A 24,891-nucleotide genomic window follows, 5' to 3' on the forward strand; every position below is an offset into this window, starting at 1 on the left:
CAATGCTCAATCTACCATTATCTTGATGACTTTGAGACAGAGTACCTGAGACCTTCTGTTATAATTTTGCTTTGGAATCTAATAACGTTAGTCAGGCCATCTCTAACAGGGATTCTACAGTTTGATTAATAGCATCTCCATTCAACTAGTTGTTCAATCTAGAAATATTACTGTCATTTTAAATCCTTCTTCTTTCTTATAATTCATATCTAGTTACTGAGTCTCATAAACTGTACATTCATAAGAATTTTCAGTTCTCTCCTCTTCTCTTTATTCCGGCTGCCACTGCCCTAATTAAAGCCAGGTGGCCTTTCTGGTCTATAGCAAAAATACCCTAACTGGTCTCCCAGTTACCAGTACTCCTGTACTTCAGTCCTTTCTTCATACTGTTGACAATAATATTTTCCAAGACTTGCATATAATTTGTTATGCCCCTATTTAATTTAATCAGTATTATTCCCTTAAACCAATCCCTTACTTGCTACAGAAATACCTTCAAATTTCTTGAAGTGCCACCCAACTACCTTCACAATTAAGGGCCCTTCCACTGCTCCTCATCCTCATTCCAAACTGTCTACATTTCTATGAACATGCTGTTCACTTTGCTAAATTTCCACATCTTTTTCTCTTCTGTTTGTTTCCTCTGTCAAGACATTTTCCCCTCAACAGTGTGCCTAATGAAACATTTTAATATTTGGTTCAAATATAACCCTTTTGTGAAGCCTTCTCCAAACCTCTGGTATTTGGTACATTCATATTTCTTCTTCAGACCTTTATGACAGTACTAATGCCCTGAATAGCAAGAAAGCATAGGCGTGCCTACCTTGTAAAAGGGTAAGCTCTTTGAAAGCAAGAGTTCTGCTATTTCAATGAATGTCCATGGTCATTATAAAGTCAAATAATCAGTGTATGATATTTTGCACCCTAGGATCCTCTAAGAAGTTAGGTGTTTCAGAGATTTTTGTTTTTAAAAGTGCTTTATATCATTTAATTGATACCTCTTAAATTCTGAGACTTATTTCTTAATTGACATACTCTATAGCCTTGAAGAGGTACTTTTTGAGTTGCAATATTCTAGTTACATAATTTGATGTTAATTCTGTAGTCACACTGAAATTAAAATAGCACTGTGCTAGGCCTCTCAGTCTCTATAATCATATATAATAGAAGAACATACCTGGAATTTGGATGTCAAATCTGATCCAACAAAACCTATATTGGCTTCAAAATTTGTGTCACTCTACCAATTTTATTTTATTAATGTCTTAAATTTAGTTATGAGCTTCCTGTTTTAAAAAGGAGTTAAAATATTATTTAATAAGGGATTTCAATTATATCTATATAGGCATATAAAAAGTCTAGTAGTTATTTCTTATTTTACTCTTTATATCTGTTTTTATTTTTTTAGTAGATCATATTTGTTGCAATTTTTATAAATATTATGCTGCATACTATTTATGTAGTAATTTTAAACACTCTTCTCCAAGGTTGGAAATAGTATGCATAATAAAAAATCTTATATGCATTATTCTATAACTTGAAAAGTTGCTTCAATATACATTTATGAAAACAAAATAGATGATAATTAAGGCCTTGAAAAAGGAATTGTGATATTTTCCAATTAGAAAATAGAGCTGAAAATGTTGTTTTTTCTAAAATGAACAATTTATTTTCAGACTTGATAGACTTATTCTCATGAAGCTTTTTCATAAAATTAAAAGATTAATAGATACTGGTACCTTATATGTCAGACTCAGAGATATTAATTTATTTTTTCTTAAAATTGTATTTCTTTGTTGAAGAAATAAGTGAAAATATGATCAATAAATTAATACAGAGCATTTCTACAAATCAATCAGAGTAAGGGTGTAATATGTTTCATTCATATTATTAGATTTGCATCCATTCTAGAATCATTGGATACAGTGAAATTTCCAAGGAAATCTCATAGAAAAATAAAAGCAGGCTAAATAATGGATGTGACTCTTAAAATAATGTGAAAAAAAGAAGAGAATAAAAACATCTTGAATTATAGTTTTCCAGATTTATTTTTCATTGAAGCTGACTGTCAAATAGTTAATGGTGAAGATTTTGTTTAAAAAATAACTGAATATAGTATAATTTTATAAAGTATTAGCTTTAATATCACTGAAGAGAGACTTTGAGACTGAACCTCTTGAAATAATAAGCAAATTGATGAGTTGGATGAATAGATTTGGGTCATTCATAAATGCTTAAACTATTTGTGAGTTGAGATCATGTAATTTACAGATGATAGTTTGGTTCTTAACATCTTAGCTTTTTATTTTTGCTCATATTTTCCCCAAGTATCATTCAGAAAAAGGTTGAGAGTGTACTTATACATCTTCAGAGAACCTATATTGTTCATTTTTAAGTATGACCAAATCATTTCATAACATTTCCTGCAAGGAAAAGGAAAAGGTCATTTCATAACCACTGGTTCTTCACTGTCACTTAACTGATTGCACTGTTGCCCTACACAGAACTGCATTCAAAGGAGGTAAGTAGTGACACATCAAAAATACCTCAGGCAAAGGCAGAATTGTTGTGAGGGGAGTCATGGTATGGACCTCAAGCATGATGTTAAAGTCCCAGTACAATGGAAGAAAGTCAAATACAAGGATTTTTGTGTTTTTTAACGAGGCACTCAGATAAGGCAAATACTTCTCAATTAAATAATGATGTTAAATTTGAAAAACAACAAATAAGAGCAGAAAAATTAGGAAAACAAAAACAGAATTACTCAAACAAGATTGAAAACAGTAAGAGTAAATAAACTAAATTGGAAAAGTACATGAAAACTTACAGTTGTTGTATAAGCAGCTTCTGGATCATCTTCCAGCACCCGGGAGAGACCAAAATCAGAAACTTTGCAAACTAAGTTGCTGTTGACCAATATATTTCTTGCTGCTAGATCCCGATGAACATAACCCATATCGGAAAGATACTTCATTCCTGATGCAATGCCTCGGAGCATACCGACCAACTGGATGACTGTGAAGTGGCCATCATGTTTCTGAAAGAGAATCATAATCATTTACGTTGATTTTAATGTCATGTGTATGCATGCATGCTGCATAAGTACACTAAATAAAATCCTTGAGTTACTTTTATTGGATCCAGTGAATATAAGCATCAATTCTGCTGACTGTTGACTATGCTCATAATGAAATGTAAGAATTTGTTTGACATTCAAAGGAAAGGAAAGTCTATCTGGAAATTATGAAGGAAAACAAAGGACTGATGGGGACTAACCAAAAACTTCTGGAAAAAAGATTACAAAAACTTTAAGTAACAAGAGGGAACAGAAGTCAAAAATGATAATAGCAATGGTTACCAAGAATATAGAATTCACTTTGCATAGCTGTGAGCTCTGAACCAGCTGTTCAGGTGGCACAAGAATGACAAAACCTAGAACTGGATAAAAGCTGTGTGATAGTTGGAAATGCAATAAAAAATGATCACTCAGGAAAAAGAAAAATTGATCGCATAGGCAAGAAACAAGTTTAGGGAAGCTGCAGGAGAAGGATAAAAACACAGGCAAACTATTAAATAACTATATTTTCCCATTCTTTTATTGTACAGCAAATAGAAAGGAGGCTGTTGGCAAGTAACTGAAAACAGTTAATGTAGCTCCCAGTTGTGAAGATTAAATGAAATAATATTAGTAACAAGCTAGGAACAATACTGGTATGTAATAGTCAATCCCTTGACTACTAATTCCTTTCACTTTGATTTAAAAATGATATGCTTTTTTAAAAAAGGTAAAAAAAACCCAATTATGATCCATGCAAAATGTGTGCACCAATGAAACCAGATACAAATAGTACCTTAGAAATGAAGAGAAAATAAAAATAAACATACTCTAAGTTTGAAAAATATGTGTATTTCTCTGTTTAGTTATTTGGAGATTATTGTCTTTAGTGGAGTTTTAGAGAAGCAAAATATTCTCAAATTGGTTTTATATATCAGGTAACATTTATTTATGAATGATGTTAAAATTAATATCTAGTAAGGGACTATAGGGCTATAATACCTTATGTTTTTGTGGTTATTATACAGAATCATAAATAATAGTATCTTAAACTTTGCAAAGTTGAAAAATTTTCATGGATATCTGATTTAAAACTATAGAGTAGTTTAACACAGGGATGATATGAGCATATCACAGTGACACAGTCTCCTACAACAATGATTCATTGGTCAGTTAGATGAAAAAGTTTATACTACAAATGAAATAAACTTTGTCTTACTATATCAACTTATCTTCCTGAGAGCTCTCTGACAATATCTCCCAACTCAAGTGCAGAGTAAGGAAAAGAACTCTCTTTTAAAAGAAACATTCTATAGAAAGTATCTATTTAAGCAGACTCTTCTGTATAATTAATGTATAAAAGACAATCTAGCAAAGAAAATGTTTGGTGTTATTAGCTCTTCATGTTTCTAATCCATCTTCTTAGACAGTGAACAATTAGTTGAAACCTGCCTCTTCTATCATGTACCCTACTACTGCTCCTCTATTAGGAATCTCAAAGACTTGGAGTAGAATTGAAAGTGCAAATTCTTTTGGCCTAGAAATGATTACACTGAATTTAAAGATTTGGTTCTTTTACCTATTATAAAATGAAATTGCCTGGTATCATAGCTCTTGTCAATGTAGAAATGTTAATGGATCAACTGAAAACCAAGGAATGCCTCAGTTTTCTTATCTGTTCAAAGAGAATAAAATAATCTAACTTGAGTAGTGACAATCGCATATGAAACACATAGTACAGCCTCTGATTTATTTTAATTATAGCTACTATTTAATAAAACTTGTTTTTATTATATGTAGTTTTTGTAATTTTAATGAGTCAGAAAATTCCTCTCTCCCTTTCCTGAAAAATCAGTCAGTAACATAAACTCTTATATCATGAAGAGAAATAATTGCTTAACACCAGGTTGAAATTCAATTATCCTATCTATTTCAAGGGTGGCACAAAATACCATGTCATGTCTTTTTTTAGAAAAGCCTTTATTTTGTTTGAGGCATTTTAGGTTCACAGCAAAATTAAAAGGAAAGTACAGATATTTCCCATACATCCTCTGCCCCCACAAATGCATAACTTCCCCCAGTAAGAACATCCCTCACTAGAGTCATACATTTGTTATAACTGATGATCCTATACTGACACACATTATTACCACCCAAAGCCCATGATTTATATTAGGGTTCATTCTTGGTGTGTATTTTTCAGGTTTAGGCAAATTTATAACGACATTATACTATCATGTAGTGTATTTTCACTGCACTAAAAATTCCCAGGGCTCCACCTATTGATACCCTCTATCTCTAACCCTGGCAGCCACTGATCTTTTCACTTCCTTCATAGTTTTGTCTTTTCCATAATGTCATATAGTAGAATCATATAATATGTAATCTTTTCAGATTGGCTTCTTAGACTTAATGATATGACTTTAAGTTTCCTCCATGTCTTTTCATGGCTTGATAACTCATTTCTTTTTAGTGCTAAATAATGTCCCATTGTCTGGATATACCACAGTTCATTGATCCATTCATCTACTGAAGTATGTCTTGTTTCAAGTTTTGACAATTACAAATAAAGCTACTATAAACATTTGTGTTTATAGCAGTTTATAGCTGTAGGCTTTTATGTGGACACGTTTTCAACTCCTCTGGGTAAATACCAAGGAGGGTGATAGCTGTAACATCTAGTAAAAGTATGTTTAGTTTTATAAGAAATTACCAAATGATCTTCCAAAGTGACTGTACCATTCTGTATTCCCACAAGCAATGAAGGAGCATTCCTGATGCTCCACATTCTCATCAGCATTTGGTATTGTCAGTATTACTGATTTTGGCCATTCTAATAGGTGCATACTGAATGTTTCTTGTTTCAATTTGCATTTCCCTGATGACACATGATCTTTTCATGGGCTTATTAGGCAACTGTATAACATCTTTGGTGAGGTATCTGCTAAGGCCTTTGGTCCATTTTTTAATTGGGTTATTTTCTTATTGCTGAGCTTTAACAGTTCCTTTTATATTTTAGATAATATTCCTTTTTTGGATGTGTCTTTGGCAAATATTTCCCCCCAGTCTGTAGCTTGTCTTCTCATTCTCTTGACATTGCCTTTTGAAGAGCAGAAATTCTAAATATTAATGAAGTCCAGCTTATCAAATACTTCTTTCTTGGATTGTGCCTTTAATGTTATATCTAAAAAGTCATTGCCATACACAATGTCACCTCGGCTTTCACATCTGTTACCTTCTAGGAATTTCATGATTTTGCATTTTACATTTAGATCTGCGATCCATTTTGAGGTTTCTTTTTTTTCTTTTGGTGAAGGGTGTAAGGATCTGTGTTTATATTCATTTATTTCTTTGCATTTGTACATGTGGATATCCAGTCGTTCTAACACCATTTGCTGAAAAGACTGGAGTTGCTTTTCATGGAATTGCCTTTGTTTCTTTGTCAAAGACCAACTGACTATGTTTAGTATAGGCTATTTATTCTGTTCCTTTGATCTCTTTGTCTATACCACACTTTGCCATACCACACTTTTAAGATTGCTGTAACTTTAGAATAAATCTTGATGTCAAGTAATATCAATCCTTTAACTTTGTTCTGTTCCTTCAATTCTGTGTTAGCCACTCTGAGTCTTTTGCCTCTACATATAACTTTAGAATCAGGTTGTTGATATTTGCAAAATAATTTACTGGGATTTTGATTGGGATTACACTGAAATTATAAAGTTAGGAAGTAGTGACATCTTAACAATATTGTGTTTCCCTACCCATGAACATGGAGTATTTCATCTCCCCATTAATTTAGTTCTTCTTTGATTTCATGTATCAGGTTTTGTAGTTTTCCTCATATATATCTTATACATATAAGATTTATACCTAAGTATTTCATTTTTTGGGGTGCTATTGTAAATGATACTGTGTTTTTTATTTCAAATTCAACTTGTTCATTGCTGGTATACAGGAAAGCAATTCATTTTTGTATATTAAACTTGTGTCCTGAAGGCTTACTATAACTGCTTATTAGTCAATTTTTTTTGTCAGTTTTTTAAGATTTTCTACATAGATGATCATGTCATCTGTGAAGAAAGTTTTATTTCTTCCTTTCAGGTGTCACTTTTTATTTCCTTTTCTTGTGTTATTACATTATCTAGGAATTCCAGTATAATGTTAAAAAAGACATGAGAGGCAACATCTTTGACTTGTTCCTGATCTTAGTGAGAGAGCTTCAAGTTTTTCACCACTAAGTATGATGTTAGCTTTAGGTTTTCTTGTACATAGCCTTTCTCAAGGTTAGGAACTGCTTCCACCCCCCAATCCCTAGTTTACTGAGAATTTTTGTCATGAATTGGTGTGAGATTTTGTCCAGTGCTTTTCTTCATCTATTGATATGATCATGTGAGTTTTCATTTTTGGTCATTTGATGTGATAGATGACATTAATTGATTTTCAAAATCTGAACCAGTCTTGAATACCTGAGATAAATTCCAGTTGGTTGGTATATAATACTTTTATACAGTGTTGGCTTCAATTTGCTAATATTTCATTCCAAGTTATGTTTTAACAGCTTTATTGAGATATAATCACATACTATATAATTTTTACTGTTAAAGTATACAGTTTTATAGTGCATTCATGTAACTGTGTAATCATCATAATCATTTTAGGATATTTTCATCATTCCCCCAAAAACTTTCTGCAATATAAAAGTAGTTATTATCTCTGTTTTATATATGGTCAAACTGAAGGACAAAGGGATTTAATAACTTAGGAAATGGTGGAGTCATGATTTGAATCAAGCAGTCTAATTTCAGAGCCTGTATTCACTTATCAGAATTTTCTGAAAAAGAGTTAGCTCAAACTCTGCCATAAAAACATGGTCTGGAATAGTTCTTGTGGCAAAATTTGGCTTAATAAAGCAAGGTATAAAAGACCTCTGAGACCATTAGCCGAAAACAAATAAACATTCCAGATGAATCAACAAATGAAGATCTATTTATCTATGGCTGAGAGAAACAGTTTCATTTATTCATACATGACATTTGTTACAAATATTTTTCTCTGCAAATGATGTAATGCTTTCCTTCAAACGAAGTCTGTATTTCTTTTTCTAGTTCTTGTCAACACTGCTTCCTCAAGTGTGGTTTAGCACATACTGGTTTTCTTAAATATGGTGGATGATTAATAATATTTACTGAATTAAATAACATTTGATACTATCTTGTGGTACAGTGGTTGCTACTGCAATATTATTCCTATTGTCTTGTATTAAAAAGACTGTTTTCTTAAGGTAGACACAGGTTTTCTCCATTTTATGTGACAGTCTATCACAGCATCCACTATCCTGCCATGGCTTGTGTCACTCAATAAATATTAATTCAGATTGAATTGATTGTTTATGAGGGGAGGAGAAAAATGTGAGAGCACCGAGATTTAATACCTTTGGGCTTCCTACTAGAGATTAATCAAAAAGAAACTGTGAATTTTTTTTTATGACACATGGTTTTTCCCAGGAAGGCAGATTCAAATGAAAGAGTAAATGTGGCATATTTATACACTGCTTCTCAGAGCTTAGTAGCTAGAATTCAGTTTGTCTTCATTCTTCTTTTTCTTTGCTCTCTCAACCCGACTGCTGAGAAGCATGGAGCTTACATGTAAGTGACAGAGGGGTGGGCCTGACTGGAAGGAGGTTTCTGAAAGCTATACATAATAATATCCCCTACTTCTAAAAACTGTAGAACTCCACCAAACCCTCTCAGACCTTAGAACACAACATCCACCAGATCCGAGTAGCCACTGGCATGCCACATAGTCTACAGTAATGAGAGAGCTCTTGGCAACAGTTTTCAAGGCTCTGTGTCATGGGTTGTGCCACATTAACACTTTAAGCCTCTCAATGTCCATTCATCTTAACTTGAACTCAAGTATTTGGCCTGTGATTAATAGAAATGCAAGATTTGATTGCTATGTTGTCCTGAAGTCATCACATTATTTTGTAAAACATTTTTTAATAAGTATATTCAGATTCTATGGAAACACAGGTATTGTCCTGTCACACATTTGTTTAAAACCCTTTAGTGAACTTCAATAATAAAGTGTAGCATTCAATACAAAGACATGATTCTTGCTTCTTTCTCTAGTTTCACATACTTATTGAGATTTATTTTTTTTGTGAAACTCACCCCTACCAAATGTCATTTCATATCTAGTGTGCTTTGCTCATATGATTCCTCCTTCCAGGAATGCCCTTGAGCCATTGTCACCTGAGTTTTTCATAATATGTGCTATCTCTTCTAGGAAGCCTGTGAATAATTTCCAGGATGTTCAAATGCCTTAAGTCAGTAATTTGGCGTGCTTGAGGAAGGAAAGCCAATGAGGCTGGAGCTTGTTGAGGAAGAGGGAGAGGAAGAGGAAGACTGGAGGGGTAGGCAAAGGCAAAATCAGGTGGGGCCTTGCAAGCCATGCTGAAGAGTTTCAATCTATTCTAAAAGTAATGAGAACTTAGAGAAGAAGTTTAACTGGGGAGACTCTGACTTGTGTGTGAAGAATGGAAGTAGAGAGATAAATTTGGAAGCTATTAAGAGTAACACACAAAAGAGCAATTGGTGGCTTGAATTAGGCTTGAGATCTATTTTAGAAGCAGAGCCAGCAGGACCTATAGAAGACTGTAAGCTTGGGTGACTAGTTAGGAAAGTGGAGGAATAAAGTTGGACCAAGTTTCTCCCTTTCTTGGTCTCAAATCATCTCATCTGCACCATCAGCTAAAACCATATGTGTATGTGTCTGTCTCTCCCATTGGCTTGAATATATGTTATCTATGGCAATGAGCATACCTTGTCTTGTTTCATCTTTGAAATCTCAGGGTCTAACACCATGCCTGGCACATAGTGGGTATTCAACAGATATTCACTAGATTGAAATGAACTGAATTTATTTTTCTTTTAATGGAGTGAAGTACTACATGTTTTTAGTCAGTAGCAGGATATTTCTTGAAATATTTTTCATGGAAACTTAGATTTCCTGTAAGAGATTCTCTGAGAAAACCACAGTAACTAAGAAGTATTGACTACACTTACACCCATCTTCACTTCTCAGGAAAAGACTCTGGTTTCACTCTGGTTATGACCAGTAGATTTTTATGTTTTTTCTGCAGATTGAGGGCCAAATATGTTATACAGATTTCTGCTATATTTCTTCCTAGCCCTTCACTGGGGAATCATAGTGATGTTAAACATACTAACAGATAGCCTTACAAACTATGAAAGGTCTGTAGACTCCAATCTAAAATCATTGTCCTCAAACTTTCTTGTTGAAATATGTGCAATATTCCTATATATACAGTAAATAATTATAGTGATTCAGTGACTAATGTTAAATATGAGTGATAAACAATACTATCCGAATAAATGAGAAGCTGCTATTCTACAATAGAATTAATAAAAGTTACATGTCATAATTCAACAAACATTTACAGAGAATCTGATTCCTCTTGTGTCTAGTTTACTTATAATAAATAAATTAACTTCCAAAGATTCCTGACAATTTGGTGGAATAAACACTATTGAATAATTAGAAATTTATGTTCTAAAATGAAGTAATGAAATTTTGCTTCATATGTATGTCAAAAGATGTATTTTTGGTTCACTAACTACAAGTTTTAAGAAATAGCATCATCCTTTCAAAACAGAATGGCAGAAATAGAAGGATTAGCCAAAGCCTTGTAAAATTATTACTTCCAAAACTGTTGAGTTGAGGTATAAGATGGCTACACAGGATATGTAACTTATTGAGTGGTTTACAAAAGATTGAGATACATGAACAGTGGATGCTCTGTGAGCTCCTTGTTTCCCTGCTTCTTTGTTGCTAGAGGCCATTCTGAGAAAACTAGATGTTGGAAATGCATGGGTTCATAGCAGACAAAAGATGAGAATCTATTAAGAGTTGTGACAACAGAGAGGAACTGACCACTGTGTTCCTCGTTGTCCAAAAATATCCTCACCCATACTGTCCGCACATTCTCACTTTGTTTGTTTTGCTACCTGAAATTCTATTTGGGCCAAATTCATAGAATCAAAGGGTTGTATGGGTGGAGGTGGATATGGACAGTTATAATCAATGGGCATAAAATTTCAGTTAGGCAAGATGAATAAACTCTAGAAATCAAGATCTCCTGTTCAACATTGTACCTATACTAATAATGCTGTATTGTACACTTAAAAAGTTGTCATGAGAGTAGTTCTCATGTTAATTGTTATTAACAGAATAAAATAAAATAAATTCTATTGGATTTAATAAGTTCATGTAAAAGATGCAAAACCATCTGGAGGAATTAAATAGTTTTCTGAATCATATATTGGGATGTATTAGTCTAAACTTCTATCTTGCTAAACTCTACAGCAATGAGAGAATGGGAGCTTAGATTACGGTGAGGTGAAAGTCCGGGTTACAGGTGATTCTATGAGGTGGAAAAAGGACCAGCCTGGGGATGAGAACAGTGTGCACCACATGGGATTTAATGTAGTAAATGCAGAATATTTGAGGACCTGGGACAAGGATGTGAAGAAATGTGTGGATGTCACAGAAAAATGCCCTTTGAAAAAGTTTTGCCCAAGGCAAATCATGTATAGGAGGGAAAGACACACACTTTTTATTTTTTGAAGAAAACTCCTTGTCCTCTTCCATATTGGAAGTTACATCCTTTAGCTGTAGTCTGCCTTAAAGAGGCTTTTATGGATCTGCCTAGGGACTTATGCAATATATTTAAAAGAAATATTTATGGGAAAATGCATTCTGAGTTCTCAACAATTGATTTATAAGTGACTTTGCAGAAAACAGTCCTTGGAGGATTACTTCTATAACTTAAGTTTAAAGTTAAAATTCAGTTTTTATATGTTCTTAAATCAGAAAGTTGACCATGCTATGACTTTTTAAAATGCTCTTGAATTTCCAAAGCAAGTGGCTAAGGTTATTTATGGATTTGAAAAGACCAAGTCATCCTTGTTTTAAAATAACCATTGAACAAATAAGAGTCAGTATCTCCTTTTTACTAAAGTCTTGGTTCTTATGGCCTCCCCAGTTGAAAATCTTATTATAATTTCCTGTACAGTATTTACTAAAGCCTTCAAGGCTTTCTCCTTTTTGGTCATCATGGATTTGGACTTAACATAGGCAGAGTTATGTTTTTAGTTATAGAAGGGACAGACCACCAATAGTGAAATCAGAAATTTCAATCATAAACTAAAAATGTAATTTTCTAATATACCTAAAAAATATAGGAAGAAAAGTGGATATGGATTTTTGAAACATGGCAGTTGGGTTTCAGAATTACATTTTAAGAACTTAGAGTGAATCTGAATATAATATAGCTTTAGCTTACAAGCTTACTACTGATTTTAGAGCTTGATTTTTTTGTGTGCTTAGGTTTATGTGAAGGTAATCTACACTATCTACTGTGTGCTGTACTTAAATAAAGCTAAGAAAATTAAAACATTTTTTTTTTTGTTTGGCACCTAAGGCAGAATGCCAGGGTCTTGATGAAACATCATTGGGGTGCATCAGAATTACCCTGGGGAAGATTTTGCAAAATGTATCTCTGTGGGTCTGCATATGTATTTTGCAAAATCTCTCTGGGATGACGATTCTGATTCAAAGACGTGATTGTGAACTGCACATTTTGAGTCTAATATTTAGTTCTGCAAATCTAATCTGAGGAATGACCAGAGGGGAGTTCAGGAAAATGTATGGAATTTCTTCTTTTGTATCTGTAATTAAAAACTACACATCAACTTAAAAAACTATGTAAAGTCCTGTATGCAAAAGCATATTGATATAGATTGATTAGTTTAATGGCTATATAGTAGGTTACTATATTGATATGCTATAATTTATCTATTCTCCTAAGTTGTTCTCAATTTTTCACAATAGCCACAATAAAAATCTTTGTGCTTGTAAAAAAAATGGAGAATTAATAAGGAAGATTATAAAATACAATTTTATGGTACCAGATACTACAAATGACATAACACATTTATAGCATTAAGATGTTTAAAGAAATAGATGGCAGCTTTTGGAAGTTGATGCTCTAAAGCTTAATTTAAAAATAAAAAAGTTCAGCAGACATATGCTTGATTCTAAGTACACCAAGCTTTCATATATTTGGATATTTATTGTTGCATTATTTTTAGAATGGTGTTTGGCATTAAAAGCTGGCACAGGAGTGATAAATAATATTTATCTACATGAAATTTCACATATTTTTTCCTGAAAAAAACGTAATTAAGGGGAGATGATTCAACTATAACTTTTTTGGTTTAAGAACAGTTATTGGTGGATAAATGCAACTTAACTTTTTTTCATTGTTGAATATAAATGAATGTGATGTAGATTAATTTTGTTCTCATACCCCAGAACAAATATAATTCCACACAACACAATTTACAAGAAAAGCATGCTAATAAAATACAGCTCTCATTATTAATATATAACTAGCATAAGGTAAAATGCCATCTTTACTAGATTTATAATTTGAGTACATAAATATTTAAAAGAGCCCTTTAATTTTTTAAATTAATATTTGCTTTGCATTTGTTCAAGGAAACTCTTCAAATGACTCACAATGCTTTTGAAATGCTGATATGTACTTATATGTATTATTTAAATACTCATATTCGTGAGCTATATCTAGATATTTTAAATGGTGAAAATTAGAACTATTTTTAAACACTAGAAAAAGCCAACCAAGAAGTAAAAGAAAAGCAATTAAAAAATTTTAATGGCACCTTCTGAAATATATAGTAATAATAATAGATAACATTATGGAGACCTTAATATGTGCCAGACATTACTCTGGGAGTTTTAGGTCTAATAGCCATTTAATATTGTAATACAGCAATGGTAGGAAGTAGTTACTGCCCATTATTGATGATATTTTGTGGATGACAGTTGTCTCAGAGTCTTCTCTTCACTTATACACTTTATCCAAACTACCAGCAAATCCGACTGGCTCTATTTTTAAAGTTCATTACATAATCTACCATTTTCTATTGCTCAAGGACAACTATTCTCATCTAAGCCGCCATCATCTCCCTATGTGGATTATCACAAAAGTCTCCAGTTGCCCTTTATCCTTACTGTAGTCTCTTTTCAATACAGCCACCAAAGCAATCCTTTAAACATAGATTAGGCTCTGCCTCTACTCCAAATCCTACAATAGCTTCCCATCTTACCTGGGGAAAACTGAGTCATTCCAAAGGCCTGCAAGGCCCCACTTCTGTAGTTTTGCAACTTGGTTGCATATTAGATTCACCTCGGGGAACTCTGAACAAATATTGATGCATGTGTTACACCCCAAGAGATTCTGAATTAATTCTTCTGGGGTGCAACCTAGAATGTGGTATTGTTAAAAGCTAAATTAAGTTATTATAATGTGCAGTCAAGGTTGAGAAGCATTTTCCTCCAAGATTTGAGCCCCTTTCTACCTCTCTCTACTTTCTGACTTCATCTTCTACCACTCTTCCCATTACATACTCTGGCCACAAGAATATGGTGGTTACATATCTTATTATCTTAACTGCAGTATTAAAGGGTCACTATTAATAATTATGAAGAGAAAATAAGTATGAATCAGCACTGTCCTAGCCAAAACAGGCATACAGTCATAGAGCATAAAGACTTAATGTGCAGTTCTATGGGTACAAAATGCTGCCATCTCAGAGCATTGTTGGTCTTACTCTGGAATATTTTACCCCAGGTATCCACTTGGTTAGCTCCCTCCCCTTCTTTTATCTTTACTCATATGTTACTTTTCAGTGAGAGCTTCCCTGTTCACTAAATCATTATTTGAAACCCACCCTTACTCCCACCTCCACTTCCCCTGCTTTTCCTCACTTCTCTGATGTACCATACATTTTATCAAATTCCTCATTTCTCCTCCAGTAGATTTTTATTTGTTTTGTTTAGTTCTATATTCCAAGCTCCAGCATGGTACAAGGCCTACTATAGTCTGTGAACCCATATATGTGCAAAAAAATGAATAAATGACTTATGAACTGTTTGACGTTGGGCAAGTTACCAATTTTGCTTTGTCTCAGTTTCCTCATTTGGTAAGATGAGGATAAAAGTAACGCCTACCTCATAATGCTGTTGTAAGCAGTAGGTGAGTTAACACATGGGATTGGAATAATGTCCGACTCAGAAAACACACACAAATGTTGTCCCCATTAGTTATTAGTTACTTTAATGAATAAAGATACTCATTTTTATTTTTACTTAGCCACTGATTCCTAGGCCCACACTTGGAAATTGATATTCCTAAAACTTCCTCACTTTAGAAACCTTAAATACCAATGTAGCGTGTTGGTGAACTGGCTCTCTGGAGAAAAACAAAACAAGCAATCCCTGATTTGGAGCATTTGCTAATTTCTGTGGTGTAAAAACCTTCATCATTGCCAATTTCAAGCTACTAAGAGTTTAACAACCAGCTCCTCAAATTCCTATTTCATAATCATCTCTTACAAGCTGGTAGGATCTAGCTCTAACAACCCAGTGCCTATATCCCTTCTGGCCACATGACACTGTGACTTGCAGACCATAACATTTCTATTTATTTCTGGCCAAGCAGCCTCTTTGTTTCCTTCTTTATCTAGCCTAGATTCATTGGTTGCTTACCTGAAAGATTCTTTCCCTACCACCCAATTCTGCTTTAATCCTGATGTTTTTCTCTTTTACCTGCTCTACAAACAGTAGCTAGCCTCTGTTACCTCCAGTATTCCACCATGCGGGTTGAGTGTTCTTGCGGATCATGGATGCATGCACACCCTGCCGGAACACAGGCATGCTCTCCAGCATCAGAAGGATGTCAGCATGATGAGCTAATGATTTTATTTTCTCCAAGACATGGGGTCTGGCAGGGATGGAGGAAGAATGTATGTAACTGATAAAATTGATTGGGCCAGCAGTCCAGAAGATCCTCTCTCTGGCTACTTACTCTTCGTATCATTAAAAACCTTGGTAAAAATTTTTCGCCAGTTGCCCTTGCTGGGGCCCAGGAAAAGATAATGTTCCTGGAGTAGAACCTGTTCCTGATGGATGGTGGGGCTTTGGCTATTTAAAGTCATTCCTCCAGCAGGGTCTTTGATTTTGCACTTTTCCATCTTCTGAGATGTTTTATCTTACCAATGTTTGTTCTTTAATTCCCTGTCCCTCCACGTATAAGTTGTTTAATATTTTTTCTAAAAAAATTCCTTTCATTTTTCTTTTTTCACCTAGTATCTGATTTGTCTGTTGCCTTTTTATCTCAGACACATTTTTCTTAACAAATAGTTTCCATCTACTAATTTCTATTTATCTTTCATTCCCAATTTGCTTTCTGCAGTCTGGCTTCTGACTGGGATCAACCCATTAAAAGTGCTCTTGTTGAGATTACTAAAACCTCTCAAGGGCTAAATCCCATAGATGCCTTTCAGTCTCTGTCTTTCAGAATTTTTCTGCTGCACTTGATACAATTGCTCACTTGCTCCTGGATGAAACGTGCTGTTCTCCTAGGTTTGGGGCTCCATGTCCTCCTCTCCCTCTTGCTCTTCATTTTTAGTTACCTTTAGAGATGCCTCCTCAGGGTGGCATGCCACAGAGTTTCAAACTTGTTCAACTCCTTTCCTTCCCCTAAAGGTTCTTTCTAGGAAATATAGTTCGGTTTAATAACCACTTTTTGCTACCAACTCTCAGATCTTTAAGATTTGTCAAGATTTTTCCACTGAACTTCAGATTTAAATTTCTAATTGCTGTCTGGACATTCTCACTACATGTCCTACAAGCATCCTGAATGTAACATGACCCAAATTAAAGTCATCATCTTCTCCCAACTTCCAGCAGGAAGTTCCTCCTCAGGATTTTCATTTCAGCTGGCAACACCATCTCCTAACATTTTCCTTCTCCCAGGCATCATTTCTTGAGCATATTTTGGACTATGATTTCCTTACTTAATCTGATCCTGTTTGTTTTTTCTTTATTAATTCTTCCCTTTTGTTGTTGTTGTTGTTCATGTAAGACACCTCTTATCTGCCCATGTAATTGCATTTTGCAAATAATGTATATCTATTTTTTCTCTCATGTCTAAGGATTTGAGGTGGGAGTATCATGAACACAATATAGCATCTTGACACCAGTGGATTATATTTTTGTATAGTGAATTCTGTTATAAGATACATAAATCTATATTCAACAAATGTTTTAAAATAAAGAAATAATTTTGGGGGTTGCCATATGACATCTCAAAGTTTTAAAACTTTTTATAACTATTTTTACTTGGATCACTAGTTAATATTATAAAAAAAGAGGTCCAAAGAATTAGGGACAAATAGTTGTCAGGTAAATGCCACAAAAAGTATTTATGAAATTCATGTGCAAGGTGGGTAAAATAGGTGAAGGGGATAAAGTGCAGTCTCAATCATATATAATTTCTATTATATATAAATTATAATATATATTTATATTATATATATGATTTATAATTATAATTTATATATATGATTTATATATGTTATATTTATATGTACTTATATATGTTGCATAATTGAAACCAATATAATGTGTATAACAACTATACTTAAATTAAAAAAAGAAAAATGTCCAAAAACTGGATTGTGGTGATGGCTACCTGATTTTGTAAATATACTAATAATCATTGAGTTGTATACTTAAAACAGGTTAATATATGGTATACAAATAAAAACTGTTAAAATGTAAAAAAGAGAACAAGTGAGCAGTATTATAGGAAAGACTTAGCATCGAATAAGGTAAAAATCTATGAGAAAAAAACGAAATCCATATATATAGTTGTCAAGAGACTATATAGAGATGATGGGCAAGATTACACTTATTCACACTAGTGTATTTCCTTGTTAAAGTTAGGAAAATCTGCACATCAGTGAGGTCATACCTTCTGGGCGGTCAGGCTGCTGCTCTGCTTGCTAAATCAGAATGCATTTCATTTTAAAATTAAAAACAGATAGTTATACATAGTTACATGCCCACCCACACTTGTTCTGCATAGATATGTACACACACACACAACCACACCACCCCCTGCCAGTATCTATCTGGAGGAACGTCCACAAGGATCCCAAACAGTAGGTTTATGAATCCAGTGCAGTATCATAGTCAGCCAGCTACGACTACTGGCCTTAGATTGTGATCCTATACTTAGCTTTGCTACTGCTCCTTCATATAAAACAGTAAGTTGAAATGATTTTCAAATAGTGTGGGAAACCAAAGGGAAATATTTTCTGCCTCTAGTAAGCCCAGAATGCTATTAATGAACCATGGATGGCTTCCCTACTATGAATGCACTTAGCTGCTTCCCCTTTCTGTGCTCATAGAAGCTTTGATTATCAAATTCTAAAGCAGTAGTTTGAAAAATGACTTTGCTTTGGAGAATTTATGGGATATAGATGTTTATATATTTCATTTCTGCCTGCCATGGAGAGTTCTGCTATTGACATAAAGCTTATAAAGCACTTCAACTTGTGAGATAAAATAGATAGGATTAGAAAGGAAGGGAAGAATATTAAAGAAAGATAAAAACAAAGTATTTGGCCCTATGCTTTTTCCCCAGTCATATAATTTTATTTTTAATATAAATTCTATGTGCAAAGGGGACATAAGACTGCAAGGGGAGATGACAGTGGACTTATATGAAGTAATTAGTAATTTAATGAAAAGAATTCATACTGTATAAAAACATGGCCTTTAGAGTCAGAGACTTGAGTTAGAATTCCTGTTCTACCACTTACAATGTGTCAGGCATTATTCTATAAGCATTACAATAATCAACTCAATGAATCCTTATAACAATTGTGTGAGGTAGATACTGTTAATATATCTTTTTTATAGATGAGTAAACTGAGGCACAGAGAACTGGTCACTTGCCCAAGTCACAAGATCACACAGTAAATGACAGAGCCAAGATCAGCTGATAATATAGGTTTCTCATAGGTGTAGCAAAGGTAATTACCATCAACTGAACATTTATTCTTTCCCAGACTCTGGTATCTTACCTACATGGTGCATAACAGCTGAAAAATAATAGTTAAAAAATTTTAAATCCTGACGTGTAAGACTTATAAACATGTAGCAGGATGCTTATAAGTAAATATTTTATTTATAATATATTTAATTAATTTATGGTTTAGCAAGTTAAAAGTATATCTCAAGCTAACATTTTTCCCTTAATTTGCTTGTGGAAGTCATTTGATCTAATTTTAAGCAGTAATTTAGATTGAGTATGTGCTACATTATTTGCCATTATATTCAGCTCTAGCATACAGTTGATACCAAAAAGAAACACCTATTCCAAGCATCATTAGAGAATAAGTCATTTTGATATGTAACCGATAAAGATGAGTTTTTGAATAAACATAATGGAAGAGGATAAGTACATATGCATTGCAAGAACTATAGGTGGTCCTGATAAATTATTCTAAAACAATTTAGCATATTTACAGAATAAATGAATGGAAGCTATAAAATAGCATTCTGAAAATGGCTACAGAAAAAAAACAAATAGTTCACATCCCTAAACGCCTATGAATTTCATTTTGTCTTAAAGAGTTACTTGGTTGAGAGTATGCACTGTGTGAGGGGCACTGCTCTATGGTAATGATGATGTTTTTGCTGAATTCAGCTTCTGGCATTGAATCTGGACATCAAGTGCAGTCACAGTGTGTAAGTATATCATTTCTGCTAATAGTGAAAGCAGTTGGAAGAAGCAGGCATGGAATAAAGGAAAATAAATGAAAATGAGATCAAGAGAGAAAGGTGAGTTGCACACAGAACTTGTCCAAATAACATGGAGCAAAAAATGAAATGAAGAAAGAATGCTTGAGTCTGTTCATTCACATAAAAATGAAGAAAAGTAATATAACACATTCTAGATAGCAGAAGTCCAGTCATGTTATAATGAAGAAAAATGGCCATGTCTCTGTAGATGTATATTAAAGAATACAGTGACATTCAAATATGTGACCTTTGCTGGGGATAAATAATATTTACTTGAGTGATTATTTTTTGTATTTCTGCTTTTTTCACTGTCAATAAATACTTTGTGGCATATGATGGCTTTTTAAATGTTAATGACATTATAAATATATTTTGAAGGATAACTTCATATACATTCTCAGCCCTGTTATTCTGTACCACTGTATAAAACAAACAATTTTTATATACACCATACTCTCAAGGATAAAGAGTACCTTAAAACTTTAAAAGAGTACCTTAAAACTTTTTTCTATAAAACAAATCTCTGCTAGTGTTTTATTCTTTCTCCTTTTGTTTTCTGAATAGTCAGCCAAATGAACTTAGAAGGCACAAAGTTGACAAAGCCAGTTTTTTATATGAACTCGAGTCATTATTGGTAATATGCCTCAATTTAAGAGGTTCAGCATTATAGATAAAATGTAAAATACCATACTAAATAGTAATGTGATAAAGCAAAATGAATGGCTATGTGAGGCAACTGAGTTTCATTTAATCTTTCTTTATAATGTCATTTGCAATATATATGTATATATGCTAATATTGCAAGTGAATTTATAGGAGAAATCAATTTTATTATTATGTGTATATTCTACCCCCTTAGTAACATTCTAATGTATCACAGTATCAGAGAAATGCACCTTAGAGAAAATGCTGCTATTCTTCATGGAAAAATCCATGAATACCATTATGCAAAAATTAATTTATGAAAAATGTTTTAAATCTAGATCTCAGAATAGCTTATTTAAATGACATCAGAAAAGAACACCTCACCCGCAGAAAGGAGTCTAGGGATCCATTCTCCATATATTCCACCACAATCATTACTGGCCTGCCTGCAAAAAGAGCAAGAGAACACACAAGGATTAGAGCAATTACAGAAATATGTGCTGCAGTTAGAGACTTCCAGCTGTGGCAGCTAAATTATTTGTATTTTATTAATAGGAACTTCATTTTCCAACATGCTTCTATAAAAGTACTCATACATAGGCATCTCTCCATTTCTTTATAAGATTATTTCCTTTGGTTTCACAAAAAGAACATGAATTAAAATATGAATTACAGAGGAATTAAGCATTTCCTTTAGTGAAGCCCTTTAAATCATTTGTCTAGATTATATACTTTTTGTCCTGAGCTTTTCCTTAAAAGATAGTCATCAACAAGCTAAAGTCGGGATTTAAGCAGCTACTGAAGCAGCTTGGATAGAACTTCTACAGTGGTGCACTAATTATGCCTGCATTACATTAGACTGGGCAATTCTGAAATATTCCTAAGGCAAAGCAGAAAGGAGAAATTCATAAATTCTCTATAAGAAATTATAAGCCATTTGCTTTTAAGGGCTTTTAAGTAGAAAAAAGCAGATTGATGAATGATACAAAGTTGTTGGGATTTGTAACAGTTCTTGATTTTCTCTTTATTGAATGTAAATTAGATCAACAAAACAATACTGACAGTACATGAAAAATAAGTAACTGATTTTGTAGTCTAGTGCAGAAACTAAAATCCGAAACTGAGCATCATTTATTTCTTTTTTATCATATATATTTGCAATTGTTACAGTTCCCAATATACCTCTTAGGTAGAATATTCAACATAAATAACTTTGATTTGTTTCAAAGAAGAGAATCTATTTGTTCTGCCAGATTGCCCAAGTTTAAAAGATAAATTCATTTCAAATGAAGGGAAAATTATATTTACCTGAAATAAACATATATGACATATTTACTTTTTACTTCTATATTTCTTGCTTTTCATTGAAATTTTTAGTAAATCATTCTAATCTCTGCACAGTTTTTTCCTCATGAGTACAAAGATCTGAAAAGAAATGATGTGTACCGGTGATGGAAATATTAGATCTCATATTATAATTCATGTCCCTTTTATGAACTCAAAGCCTCACAGGTTAGAAAGGATGACCGTAACAAATTACAATGCCTGCAAATGCTATATTTTACATTTGAATCTGTATTTTAAAGAAAGATGTGCTAAAGGTTAAATGTAGTAATAAAGTTTTCAATTTATCATGAACAGAATTAGAACCCAAAGAAGTTTTCCATTTTGATGGATTTTTATAATGTTTCTCAAAGTCATTAATTTCACCCAAATATAGATAAAGAACTTTTACCAGAAACTATTGAGGTCAAATGAACTGTTCAGCATTACTGAAGGCAAGGATCTAGAAGATCCTGGTTTTAAATCTGAAAGTTTGTCATGAAATCATTTATTTGGCTATTGGTTTTAGAAGAACCTGGCCATAGGGGCCTGATGCAAAAAACCTGATTAGCAAAGTAGGGAAAATAAAAGGTCATTTTTATACTTAAATATAAAAATTCTGAGACCAATACTTCAGTTTGAATTATAATGGATTATATCTGTTAAGGGGAAAAGTGGGGTTATTGCAGTAACTGCCTGTGTTACTCTCCTGCCTGTAGTCATACCTGCTCAGTCTACCTTGACTACTGCTGCCAAGCAGTTCCTAAAAAACATGTTGCAAAAATATTCATCCTCTTCCTAAGAAATCAGTCTTACAAATAAAAAGCTTGCAATCATTCCACTTGTATTGATACATACTACTAGTTAATACTTGTGTTGACACACACATACTATTAGGTCCATTACACAGGTAAGGAAATTGAGGGATAGAAAAACTACTTGCCCAAAGTCAAACAGCCATATGTGTCAGTGTCAGGCAGTCTGTCTCAGAATGTAAGCTCTTAACCTTTATGCCATAGATGCCTCTCCGACGTGTTTTATAGATCAAAGCTGTGAGGCTCATTATGCTAGTCAATCCTGTCCAGTGATGCACTTCATCTGTCCCAACTAGCCCGATCATCTCCTGCTCCACTAGTTGTCATGATCACCTAAACTTGTTTAATCTTGTCTCCTCCTACCTTTCTTTTTCTGGTATTCTTCTGACAGGATTATTTCTCAGCTTGCTTTCCTTCCTAGCCCAAACCCATACCTCTCCAGAATTTATACATTGCATCTTTTCCTTGAAAGTTCCCCAAAGTGATGTTTCCAAAGTTGCATTCCCATCACATCCACTGTCTGCAATAGGAAATGTTGTGCCTGGTTTTATTAGGTTGTTTTTCTTTCTTATCTTCTGATAGATGTTTGTAAACGCCATTCATTAGGCTTTTCGAAGTCAGATCCCACAGAGCTGAGCAGAGTAGGTGCTTCACAGAAACAAAAAATTGATACTTCTTGTGGATTTCACAATTCTTAAGAGAATAACACTGAAATATTTCAGCCAGATTCTGATCTATGTAAACGCAAAGTACTTTGAAATTAGTTCTATCTATAACTCGTTGGGAGATACTTTATGCAATCTTAAAATCCATCAGTGACAAGTTTCATCTCATTAAAGATAACAAAGTCAAATGAAGACTCCCCCACTTTCTTGTGAATTAGAAGTTTCACATCTGAGCTTTGTATCTTTTGTGTTTTGTGCAGTAGCATCAATTGTCAGCAGCTGTTATTAAACTAGAGTTGCTTTAAAAAATATTGTTGGCATCTACCCTGTAATTTGTTTCTTAATGCATTTCTATAGGGAAGTTCGTTATGCTGTTGGGATTATAAGCAACTCGAGTCCATGATTACATTTTATAGTCGAGATAAAAGATAAGTTTAAGGGAAATTATGAAAGTTAGGATGGCAGTCTTCAAATATGTGGTAGGCTGAGAGAAGTCTATTGGTACGAGTGTCTGTCTTATTTTTAAATATGTAAAAGTTATATATTGCATTATTGCTCTTTTGGAGGTAATTCTCTTGTATTTTCAAAATATTTCAGCTTATTTCCTTTTTAAAATATTAGCTGCTACCCCTTGTGACTTATGCCACAGAATCAATCTAGTATTTGTATTGTACTGAAATCAATGGACAAAATCCAGGATTCTTGAGTGTTAGTCAAGTCTCAGAATTCTTAGATTTTTTTTAGAAGCTTCATCAGTTTGATAAGAGATCTTCAAAATCACTTCAAGTCACACAAAAAGTGAACTTCTTTGGTTTTCTCTCATTAACAGACCAGAAATGGTTACAGATTTTTAAACTGTAATAGAAGCAAGATTCTGTAAGAAATCACTTATTTATATTATGAACACAATGAATCACAAAACCCCATATCATCCTTTTCTTTCAGAACAATTCTTTTCTTTAATCAGGACTTTTATGGACTACTAATTAGTGAATCTTTTTCAAATTCTCAGCTTCCCACTACTCAGATGATTTTGACATAGGTGGTATTGAGAAACCATGTGATGATAAAACTATATACTTTTCTTTTGCTATTGTTAGAGAAAACAAAAGAAAGGTATTGTCTAAATATTCCAGGGAAATCTTGGGTGAAATATTTTGCAAGGGAAATGTGGACTTTGTGTTTTTTTGGCCTCAGAGAAGATTTGTGAAAGTAGGGGATTACAGAGATTTAACATTTTCATATATGTATAATGAGTTTGTGCTAAATGTAGTATTTTGTATCAGTTTGGCAATTTCTAATGTATAGTCAGTAATATAAATAATATAAATAAATCTCAACAACCCCATCTAGCAGATTTAGATCAATTATAGTTTAATTTATATTATGTCTATATTTTGTCTACCACGTAATAAATTTTGTGGCCGTGACTTGGATTAACAGTCAGGTTGCTTGTATTTTTTCCCCCGCAGTTGCAATTTAGGACTTTTTGAGCCAGTTATTTAATTTAATCTATTTCTACCTCCCCCGTTTCTGCTGTAGAGATAGTAAATCATTATTATAGTCTCCAATGGGTTTGATAATAAATGAAATAATTTCCTTATCCTTCTAAAGCATTCAA

General features: G+C 33.3%; 1 protein-coding gene across 8 annotated transcripts in view; it reads right to left on the reverse strand.

Annotated features, from left to right (window-relative positions):
• Nucleotides 1-24,891, reverse strand: part of EPHA6 (EPH receptor A6) — a 953,598-nt gene that overhangs the window by 103,488 nt on the left and 825,219 nt on the right. For all 8 annotated transcript variants that reach the window (XM_073231794.1, XM_037001712.2, XM_073231795.1 and 5 more), the window contains 2 exons: nt 20,852-20,913; nt 2,828-3,037 (listed from right to left, as the gene is read on the reverse strand). In XM_073231794.1, the coding sequence (XP_073087895.1) occupies nt 2,828-3,037; nt 20,852-20,913 (272 nt within the window). The remainder of the gene's footprint in view (nt 1-2,827; nt 3,038-20,851; nt 20,914-24,891) is intronic.

Source organism: Manis javanica, chromosome 3 (assembly GCF_040802235.1).
Source record: "Manis javanica isolate MJ-LG chromosome 3, MJ_LKY, whole genome shotgun sequence".
NCBI classification, from domain to species: Eukaryota; Metazoa; Chordata; class Mammalia; order Pholidota; family Manidae; genus Manis; species Manis javanica.